This window comes from Pteropus medius, unplaced genomic scaffold (genome assembly GCF_902729225.1).
Source record: "Pteropus medius unplaced genomic scaffold, Ma_sr-lr_union100, whole genome shotgun sequence".
Lineage (NCBI taxonomy): Eukaryota > Metazoa > Chordata > Mammalia > Chiroptera > Pteropodidae > Pteropus > Pteropus medius.
In genome coordinates, this window is record NW_024347867.1 from 1768328 (window position 1) to 1780351 (window position 12024).

At 34.4% G+C, this 12024-nt stretch overlaps 1 protein-coding gene across 4 annotated transcripts in view; it reads left to right on the forward strand.

Annotated features, from left to right (window-relative positions):
- The window catches only part of BTLA (B and T lymphocyte associated), a 42108-nt gene that overhangs the window by 18477 nt on the left and 11607 nt on the right, over positions 1 to 12024 (forward strand). For all 4 annotated transcript variants that reach the window (XM_039878976.1, XM_039878977.1, XM_039878978.1 and 1 more), the window contains one exon: positions 9940 to 10260. In XM_039878976.1, the coding sequence (XP_039734910.1) occupies positions 9940 to 10260 (321 nt within the window). The remainder of the gene's footprint in view (positions 1 to 9939; positions 10261 to 12024) is intronic.

Here is a 12024-nt window from a genome sequence, read left to right on the forward strand (position 1 = left end):
AATGTCCAACAAACTCTCCTCCATACTAATCCTTGTTGCATAGGGCAGGTAAGACTCTGAAGGAATGGAATGCATATGAATCCTATCATGGAGAGACAAAAGCAGTGACCAATAGGTTAGAACCACAGGAAGACATTTGTCTTTGGTAGCTACGTAATGAACATTTACTGAGAGAAAGTTCAGAAAAGTACGCAAAGACAAAGCTTTTTTAGCTTTCCAGTTTTGACCAAGACCAGCCTTCTGGTTAGTATAATTCTGTAGGATTTTATCTCTTATATAAAAAGACATTTTTTTTCTATGGAGTATACTGCCTTTTTAATTATATTTGTTTGCCTGGTGAATATACCAGTTTTTATACATCACTGTTGATCCATATTGAAGGAGTTGGGAATAACTGTTCAGAGCAGGGCCACTTGAGGCACCTGTGTATTTACCTTGTCTCTGCCACCTACTTGCCTTGTGATCTTGGACAATAACTCAACTTCTGTGTCACCTCTCTAAATTCATTTTATCCAAAAAGTATAATACCTGGAAGTTATTGTTTATTATAAGCAAGCATAGTGCTAAGTAAGAACTTACCTGTTCTCATTTTCTTTCGCAACCACCCTGCCAGAGAAGAGCTTGTACTTTAGAATTAGCCGGGCCTGGGTTTGAGTCCTGGTCCTGGCTCCACCCCACCAGATAGTTATCTTGACGAAGTGGCTTAGTTTCTCTAATTTTGGTTTCCCCAACTTAAAATAAAGATAATAATAGTAATTACCCCACAAAATCATTTTGAGAATCAAATAAAGCAATACATGTATGATTTCTAAAAGTGCATAAGACATAATAAAAACAAAAAATATTAGACATATCTGTAATTTCCTCTTGTTTGGAGTATCTAGGATAGGTCCACAGTGCTTTGATAATATGAGGTCCAGTGCACTTGTGAGCAAGTGAGTGACAAAGAATGCAAAGAAGTGATTTCGGGGGCGATCTCCCAGATGTGACTGAAATTATTCATATATTACCTGACCCCATAATCACTAAAGCTCTTTGCTCATCTTATTCTTTAATATCTCAAAGAGAGACATGGCACAGGTACTTTATAAATTTTGCTAACTGTTAGACAAAGCTATGGCAAATGCTAGAATGAGTGCTTCAAAACAAAACAATTTCAGCATAATCCCAAACTAGATAAAACCAAGAGATACATGGCTTAAAGTTTTAAATTGGTCAATCCAAGTAAATTAAAAGGATTGTCTTCAAATTTTTCCCCCAGGTAGTCATATCACATGATGATAAATTTTAGCCCAATAAGAAATTGCTTCAAAATATGCTAAATAAATATCTTATGAAAGCAAACTTAAAGAAAGGTTTCACATCTCTCCTCTCTCTCTCTCTCTCCCTCTCTCTCTCTCTCTTCCCTCTCTCTCTCTCTAGCTCCCTGCCCCGTGTGTGTGTGTATGTGTTTAGAAAGGGAAGAGATACCTATTCCTCTCAAAAGACCAATATCAGACAATATGCACAGAGAAGAAGAAAAACTTAAACTATTATTGTATACGAGTTCTATGTCTGTTATCCATATTACATTACATGTTGTTTGTCAGGTAGATGTATGTGAATATGTTTTACCTCGCAGTAGGGACTGAACTCAATTAATTTTCATTGTACCTTTGAGATAAATTCATAGGATTTTCCTTAAAGTAACAATGATCGCCTGTTAAAAGACAAGCTCTGATTTAAACACATGTATGTGTGCATTATTCTTATTCAGATTTCCCCAGGTATTCCTAGCATTTGGGAATATCTGACTTATACAGTGAGTTTGTTTACTACCAAGTTAAAGTAATAAGTTTAATCAACGCTACATAATACAACATTCAATTAGTGGTTTCTGTATGAGGTAAAACTCTCCCACCCTCACCTCGTATCACCACATTTCTGATTTCGTGAGTTGATGGCAGCTCACTTATGACTGGAAGTATGCTATGTGAGCTTGCTGATGCTGTGTGTGTAATTCTCTGAGACAGTCCAGGTGGATGTCCTTCCAGGATCTTTGATGTGTGATTACGTGGCTACTGTTGCCGTATGTGGACTGGCCTTGACTATGCTCAAGCCAGTTCCTCAAGGAATCACTTCACTAAATCCACACAAATTTGTAAGGAAAGAGGCACTAGCTACCTGTTTCTGATGGTCATCATATCTTCTCTCCTCTTCATCACTCCAGCCCTCTATAGTTAGATCGGACCACTTGTATTCTCTGAAGGCCTGTTTTCCTCCTGAGTCTGAAGACTTCTCTCCTTCCATAGTCTCCCCACTATGTGTGTGAAGTTTTTGTTTGTTTGTTTGTTATTTGTCTCTCATAATATCTTCTGGTAGAAGCTAAAATCCTAGTTGATGTCACAAAAAATTATTGTCGCATTACATCTTTCATAATCATTTTAGTTTTTTGAAAAAATGTTTGTTTACATTTCTTTTTTTCCTTTTTTTAAATTAAATTTATTGGTGTGACACTGGTTAATAAAATTATATAGGTTTCAAGTGTACAATTCAATAATACATCATCTGTATATTGCATTGTGTGTTCACTATCCAAAGCCAAATCTCCTTCCATCACCATGTATCTGATCCCCTTTACCCTTATCTACCGCCCTCGTCCTCCCTTTCCCTCTGGTAACCACTAAACTGTGTCTCTGTCTATAAGTTTTTGTTTGCTTGTCTTGTTCATTTGTTATTTTCCATTTTATATCCTACATATGAGTGAAATCATACTGTTCTCAACTTTTTCTGTCTGACTTATTTTGCCAAACATGATAATCTCAAGATCCATCCATGTTGTCCCAAATAGCAGTATTTTATCCTTTCTTATGGCTGAGTAATATTCCAATTGTTTACATTTCTATGTTCAACTCTAATCCTGTCTGAATTCCAATAAGACTTTTGCATTCATTACAGGATGCATTCATTTATTTCTTTCAGTGAATATAATCATTTTGAACTTTCCATAAATATGTAAGAATTTTTCAGTGGAAAAACAGTGAAGCTCAGTTGAGATTTTCCTAATGTTAATAATCAAGGCATATGGTCATTGAAAATAAGAAATAATTGTATTTCATGCAAGATTTGTAATCACGAATCTTTTTTTTTTTTTTAATGGTAGTAAGTTTCACAAATTACCTATGCTTTTAGACTCCTGATGGTATTTATACCTGCAGCTACACTTGGTCATCTGGAAAGTTCTGGACCATGCAGTTGTTTGCAGCTGGCATGCCTTTCTGATTAGCTGATGTGGGTATCCAGATAACCATGGAGTGTCCCTTTTTAAATATATTGAATATCACCCCTTAGTAGACATAAATCAGACTTTCCACACTGTATATTGTGAGGTCTAGTTTTTCTTTCATGGTTATAACTTAACCACAGCAAGGTATTGTGAGATGCATACATTCTTTACCACAGTGCCTTTGGCCCACCTCTAAAGGGTCAGCTGTGTCTTCTCTGTGTTCTTGGTGCGCAGAGAGCATTAGTCAGAGTTGTGAATGGATTTTTCTCTCTATGAAGCTGTCTTTGTTTGGTTTCAGTGTACATCATGCCATCTCACTTCATACCTTTTCTAAGCCCATCTTCTCCTGTAGAGACAGGTACCATCCCACTGAGAAGGTCATAGAGCAAATAAAAAGACAGAACATAAACACATATTTAATTATAATAGAGTGATGCATGTCAGACAAAATAATAGTATGAGACTTCGGTGATGGGGGCAAGGGGACATCAAGTGGACTTGGGATGCTGGAATATGAGGGTGAGTGAGTTTGCATAAAGAATCAGGGGCTAAATGCCATTTGATAAAGTTCGAACATGTTCTTGCAAGCACTGAAGAGTCTCTGGAGGGTTTTAGGCAAAAAGTCTTGTCATTGGATTTTTCTTTTCTTTTAACAAACTGTGACAGTGATGTAAGAAGGATTGGAGTGGGGGGAGGGGCTCAAGGACAAATTTGGGATATAGAAGACAAGTTGGTGGGCTGTGACAAAAATTCATATGAAATAGAATAAGACCCAAATTAAAGCAGTGGCATGGAAACAAATTTGGAAGATATTTTGGGTAGTGAATCAAGTTAACTTGATGACTAATAAAATAGAGTAGTAAAGGGAAAAGAAACCAAGATGGCTCCCGTGTGGAAATAAGAGGAGGACCAGATTTGCCCCAGGGTGGAGTTTGGGGCAGGAGAGGGTTCAACCTCTTCCTTGAGCCTTTCTTGATTGACCCAGCATGAAGGGCTCTATCCCTCTTAAGAGATTTGAGAGCTCTGAGAGAATGGCTCTTGTTCAAGATAATCAAAGAAATATATAATGAAGAAATTAAAGAAATTAAACCTCTTTCTGCATCCCCTTTGCACTAAAAACTGCCACCTTACTAAATAGTCATTGACAACGAGCTGTCCACAACCCTGGAGTGAGCAGTAGGGAGTACATTATCTATAAAGAATTTAAAAACAAATTAAAGTTGGTCTACTTTCAATTATCAACATATTCCAGCAATTCCGAACAATATCAGTGATAAAATACCCCTCCCCTAAAAATAGTTCTGATCTAAAATGATCAATCATTACTATGGTTACTGCTGAGTTTTAATAATGTGTATGTAAGCTTTGAATGAGTACATTTTTAGTACTTCCCCTTTGATAACCATTGCATTCCATGTGAAAGTTAGGTAAGAGAACGTCCCAGTTATAGAGTTGGCCCTGAACATATGTACAAATTCAGCCACATTTCAAGGGTAAATTTATAATACTTGGAATCACTGAAGCTTGCTCCAGGCACAGTTTGAATCTCCAGTCCCTGTGGCACTCCACATTCCAGAATTCTTCTATAAACTGTATAAATGTCTAACCAATGTACTGTATACTTGAAACTAATAAAAATAAATAGTAGATTTTAAATACACAATAATACCACGGCGATTATAGAGACAAAGAATAAGAATGTAAGAGGTCTTTTTCTTTCATTCTGTGCAATCATTTTGAATATTTATTTGTTTAAACTTTAAAACAGTGAAACTGTACTTATTGTGAGGTGTAATTCCAGTTCTTACATAAACTGTTTTATTGATTAATAGCTTTACAATTGAAATGTATTTTCTTTAAAGTGTTAATTGTTTTAAAATTTTAAAAGAGAAATAAGGAAAAAAACACTTTACATTAGTGGTATAATTTAGTTATTGCCTAAATTGTATCTTTTATAGAATTCCAGTTTTAATAAAATTCACTTATTAGTTACTGTAAAATTATTTATATTAACTGCTATATCAGGCTTTAACTAAAGGATAAAAGTTCACACAATTGAGGTAGATATAAAATTATTAAATAAATAGCTGTGCATTTTTCCTTTTTTATTCTAATATTTTTCAAATAATAATGCATAGTTTTAGGTATAAACTTCAATAAAAAAATTCACTGGCTATTTGTCTTTTATGTTTATTTTATTGTTTGTTTCATTTCACGATTATTTCTGAAAATATTTTTTCATATAGAGGTTGTTAAAAATGTCCTCTGGGCATCAAATATTCTAGGTAGAGCCTACTCATGGGATGTATATACTATAACAACATAGTAATGATTTTCATAAGAATTTTAAAAATGAGAAGCTTCCAAAACCTATAGTGACTTGAAAAGGGATACTGCATTATTCGATGGCTTAGAGATGGTAGAGGTTTCATCTTTTTACTGCATATATTTAAATTATTTTTATCATTGAAAATTTCCTACCATTAAATATGAATGTTTGAAAACAACAGGAGCAATAACAGCAGGAACAACCATAACTAATATTGACCTATAAACCCCAGCCTAAAGCAACTATGATCTTCATCTCTCCTCAGAAAAAAAAAATTTTTTTTCGACAACACGAACCCCTTGGGGACAGCTCTGGATGTCTTGAGTGTCATAATATAGATATGCATAATTTAGGACAAGCAGTAAAGAAGTGTCAACATACTTGTAGGATGGAAAATTAGAATCGTGCCTTCTAGCTTACTGCATCATCCTGTGCAACAAATATCATTTTGAGTCTTGGAGACATAGGAAATATAATACCTTCTTTGTACAAAGAGGAAGTACTCTCGATGACTTTTAGTGCCTGTTGGCAAGCCTGCATTTATCTATTTACTCCCCCCATTCAAGAAAAATTCCCTATGCCAGCCAATGTGTCAGTCATTGATCTCCATCTTGCTGATAGGAATACGTGGGGATGACAGTGATGTTTCCATCATTCCACTGCAGGTCAGTGATGTGATGAGGATGATCAGCCAGCTCCCTTCTCTACTTCGTGCATTCCTCCCAAGCATATAGACATAAAATGCTGAGACTAGGAAGGATGTTCAGTTGTGCTACCAGCAGTGGGTGACAGCCCTATGTCTAAATGAAATGGTGACAAATTGTTGCAGAAAATGAGACTTAGAAGTGGTTTTGTTACACAGTTACACGGTGAGGGAGGTAAAGTTATAAATGTGTTTCTGAGTAGCAAGAATGGTGGGTAAGAATTTTCTTGTTTTTGAAGTCCAATCCTTTCATTTTATTTTAAAGAAATTGAGGGCCAGTGAGACTGGGTGGCTATGTCAGTATCGCACAGCGTGTCAGCATTTGAACAACTGTGTTCAAATGAGTATTCCCATTTTTAGTTATGTCCATGACTTTTATAAATATCTCCAAAGAATCAGTCTCTGTCTTTTCTCATGATTTTAAGCAAAATTTAAACTTCTTCCATCTAATGCTTATTTCATTCATTCTGAAACAACTAGTGATCTTCATGTCACTATTTCAGAAAATTATGATCTGAGCGTGTATCAATTCCTTGAATCTCCCATGAGAATCTTGGCCTCTCTGCCTTTCTCCTTCCATTTTTTCAGTTTTAAATACCTCCCCTGCCCATTCACTGCTCTAATTATTATAGAGCTACCCCTTCACTATGGTTCAGCTCAAATACAAGCTTTCCATTAAGCCTTGCCCCAACAAGCTTTCCATTAAGCCTTGCCTCAATAGCTCCAGCTGAAGTGAATCCTCGGCACGCCCGAAGATTTGCACTTCTTTACCATGTTATTTCATTCTCCCATTTGTCAAATGTTTTTATTTTCCATCATAAGGCAAGAACCATGAAGGCAGGCACCCCGTCTTATTTATTCCCATACCTCCTAACAACTAGCATACAAGATCCCTCTGAGCTTTGCTTTCAGCTTAGGTAAACTTGAAGGAAAAAAAGTGGTAGATTGTAAATTTAATCCAGAAAAGAGATGTTGTTAGTTAATCTTGTCTCATCAACTGTATGGTAAGTTTCTTGAAGGAAGAAGGTCTTTGCCTGTAACTATCATGTTATTTTTCACAAAGCCGGCTCAGAGTTATAGACTCCATTGACTATAATTGACTTATCCAAGTAAATGTAAAGGAAGTTAGGAGGCTGAGACAGCCTGTTAACTTTAGGGAGAGGGTTCGACTTCTGGAAACAAGGGTTTCACTTGGCCTTTCTGCCTATGCCGCCTTGCTTTTTTTGTCATAGGTATAACCACATCTAGGTGTTATATTGTTAGGCACTTCCTTTTAGTAAAGTATCTTACCCTTTCTCTTCAATTTTTTGAAAACCTCATCCTCATGACTTAGTTTATTTTCATTTTTATTCTGAATTTTTGGCAGCAAATGAATTATGAAGTCTTAAAGCGAATTTGTTTGAGGTCTCAGAGCAGTTATAAATATATAAATATTCAGAGATTCTAAACGTTCTTTGCAGGTCCCTTGTCTCAATCTGATTCCTGAAAACTCAATAAAGTTACACTTATTCTGAGCAAGGATTGATAAGACGTGAGCACAAATTATAGTGTGAGGTTTATTGAGTGTTAGGAAATAGCTTGAAATGAGCATATTCATGCTGGCGAAGATGTAGAAAAAAAGTGGAACTTTATGTTAGGTAGAGCAGTATGTGGAATGCGGGGCTCAAAGTCGTCCCACAGTTCAACATCTGACTAGTCCTTAGCCCTCTTTATTTTTAAAAGACAGTTTGGGCTGTAATCTCAGTTATGTTTTTATCATTGTAAGATATGATACTGTGAATCTATTCAGAAGAATGCTTGAAAATGAGTGAAAGAAATTAATAAAGGGGACAGATTGAACATATTGCTCAAAGAATAGTTTGAAACAGAAAAATAGAGCCAAGAAAGAACTATAATGATCAAAGAAAAGAAACTTAAAGAGAAAACACTCTTAAGAAAACATGCTTAACTTTAACTCTACTTAAAAAATAGAAAGATATAAATCACTACAAAGTACTTAAGAAAAGAGAATGTTGATCTATTTTTTTATCAGCACAGAGAGTCAGTTTCGTAGTAGATCATTCAATGATTTACATATACTTATGATGAAAAAGGTTAAATGGTTTTATAAATTAGTGTCATTTCTCATGTTCCTTTTAAGCATGAGTCTCAAAAGGGACAATACAGACCCGCAATTATCAGTGAATAAATGCTCCACATGAAAGTACATTCTAAGTAATTGAATTTTGCCCCTTTGGAGGCCAAAACATTTTTGAAGTAATCATTTCTGATAAAATTTTTCTGTAAAAGAGATTCAACATTTCTTTGTTTCAAAATATTGATGGTATTAAATATAATTTAAAGTTTTATTTTTGATTCTGTCTTATCATTACGAACATAGTTATTACTCTGCAATATACAACTCTGTATTATGCCTTCTGGGCTGATTAGGAAATGATAATGGAATTGTAAGAATCAAGTATGAAATGAGTTAAATTTTAAATCGTGAAATATCTATTTTGCTTGTTTAGAGAAGATTTTTTTTTTTCATATATTTGTTTTGGTTGTTAGTGATATTCCAGATATTGAGGTTACCAGGAAATACTTTTATGATAAGTTATAGGTAACAGAACTTATTCAATAATATAAAATATTAAAAATTTTTTTCTTGGCTGAGGATTTTATATACAATTTACAATACTAACAAAAGGTTCATAAAAAAGAAAAATCTGTTTTCAGAAAACAGCTCTCCCCACCAAAACAAAAGGCAGCATATTTCCTGTATTGGGTCAATAGGCAGAACTTCCAAAGAGGTAGATCACTGCTCCTCTTCCAATTGGGAAAACATAATATTTCAAATTATTTCAGATCATCCTATTTTTAGATAGTATCATGAGTTGTATGTCTCATACATAGAAAAAGTTCTGAAGAAAATTTCAAGGTAGCATTAAAGCCATTGAAAAACAAGTGAAGAAAATTCCTAATGCCAAATACTATAGGGAAATAGTTGTGTACAAAAATTTCTCTCTTCCACTTTTTGGAATATACCAGAGCCAGAAATAGAACACATGATTACTGCTCAAGAAACAATAGAGAAATGGTTAATGAATTATGAATTAATGAATTATTAGAGTAATGGACTCTAGTATGAGTTTAAATCTCGATTCTCCTAATTATTAGCATATAACTTTAGGCAAGTTCTTTACTACTTCAGTTTCTTTATCTGTAAAACAGGGTTCATAATAACTATATGATTTTTGTTGTGAGGATTAAAAGAGTTAAAATATTTATGTATTTTAAACTGTCCCCGAAATATAATAACTAATTGAAAAGAAATTGCTATTATCATTTGCTACTTATTGAAGTGGCTACAAAATAATAACAATAAGTAAAAGTACAATGAAATATAATTTATAATAAAAATATCAGTAATAATTTGGAAATTGAGGAAATTATTGAACAATTGAGGAAATGATTTTTTTTCAATAAATATTATATGCCTACTATCTGTCAGACACTGCTAGTGAGGCTTAATTACTGGAAAACATTATCCGGAAATATTTTAGAATCGTGCTTGAGAAATTTTAGGCAGAAACTGTTAAAGTAGCAAATATCTGGTCCTTCCAGAACAGACCTGGTATTAATTTTGTTTTTATCTTTTAGGGGAAAAATCATGTGACGCACAACTTTATGTTAGGAGACATTCCGTGAACATCTCAGCAGGGACCTCTTATCAACTGGAATGCCCTACGGTATATTGTGCCAACAGACCTAATGTGACCTGGTGCAAGCTCGAAGGAAAGAGCTGTTCAGATCTTGAAAATGGACAGTGGAAACACATGAATTGGGAAAACAGGAAGAATATGTCCGTTTTTATTCTGTATTTTGATCGAGTGCTGGCTAGTGACAATGGATCATACCGCTGTTCTGCGATTGTTCCGTCGGGACTCATTGAAAGCCATTCAATAACCATTTATGTGACAGGTGAGTTCTAGACACCACGACTACCTAATGTTGTTCTCACTATGTTTCAAGGAAAAGGAGAACCCAGATTATCAAGTAATTAGGTTAGAATTGAACTTATATAATATAAAAACATTACAACACTGCCACACTTCACAGACTGATGCATCTGCACGTCTGTGTGTGTATGCGTATGTGTGTTTTAGAGTGAGTGAATTAGAGAAGAGTAGGGAAAATATAATAACAATAAAAGTTATTGTTTTTGTCTTTAGCAGGTATAAAATTTATTTGATAAGTCCAAAAGTAGATTACAAAGTGAATACCAATAGTAGTAAACAGCTTTCTATTCTCTGTCCTTATATTCTTTTTCTTTTTTTTTTCCTCCCATTTTTCTGTCCTCAACTTTTACTGATAATTTCTCGGAGTTATGTTTTTAGTGCTCAGAAAATTATATACTTGTTAGTAGCTCATCTTTTGCACAGAGGTCAAACAGCACACAAATGACTTGACTCTTCGATGAGTTTTGAGAATATTCATAGACTTGGCTGTCCCCTTAAGCCCTCTGGAGAGGACCTCGTGAGGTTCAAACAGCAGAGCAAACAGAGGTTGAGGTTAAGTTAGGCAAAACCAAGCTGAATGAAACATGGGGGGTGGGGAAGAGGAGTAGGGGAGAGTAAAAAAAATATTTGGTTTATGAAAATCCCACAGCTAACATCATACTCCGTGTTGAAAGATTGAAAGTGTTCCTCCTAAGAATAGGAACAAAACAAGGATGTCTGCTTTTGCCACTTCTGTTCAACATTGAACTGGAAGTTTTAGCCAGAGCAATTAGTCAAGAAAAAAGAAATAAAAACATCCAAAATGTAAAGGAAAAAGTAAAAATCTTTATTCACAGATGACATGATCTTATATAGAGAAAATCCTTAAAAACCCACAAAATTTTCTAGAGTTAATAAATGAATTCAACAAAGTTGTATTGTGATCAACAAAAAATCTGTAATATTTCTAAAGACTAGCAATAAACTAGCAGTCTGAAAAGAAAATTAAGAAAATAATTCCATTTAGAATAACATGAAAATGAATAAAATGGGAATAAATTTAAGCTAGGAAATGCAAGACTTACACACTAAATAAAACATGGCTGAAAGAAATTAAAGAAGATGTAAATAAACAGAAAGACAACTATTTTCATGGATAGGAAGATTTAATATTGTTAAGATGGCAATAGTTCCCAAAGTGATCTACAGATTCAATGTAATCCCCATTAAAATCCCCAAACCTTCTATTTGCAGAAATAAAAAAGCTGATTCTAAAAGTAATATGGAATTGCAATGAGCCCAAAAAAAAAAAAAAAAAAAAAATCTTGAAAAAGAAGAATGATATTGAAGGACTCAACACTTCCTTATTTCAAAATTTTCTTTTTCTGTCTGACTTATTTTGTTTAGCATGATAATCTCAAGTTCCATCCGTGTTGTCACAATGGCAATATTTCATCTTTTCTTATAGCTGAGTAATATTCTATTGTATATATGTACCACAACTTCTTTATCCAGTCATCTATCAAAGGACACTTCAGTTGTTTCCATGTCTTGGCCACTGTAAATAATGCTGCAATGGACATTGGAGTGCAGACAAAAAAGTCGAAAACCATACGATTTCACTCTATGTGGGATATAAAGCTGAAAGCGACAAATGAACAAGACAAACAAATAAAACCTCATAGGCAAAGACAACAGTTTAGTGATTACCAGAGGGAAAGGGGGCGAGGGAGGAGGTAGATAAAGA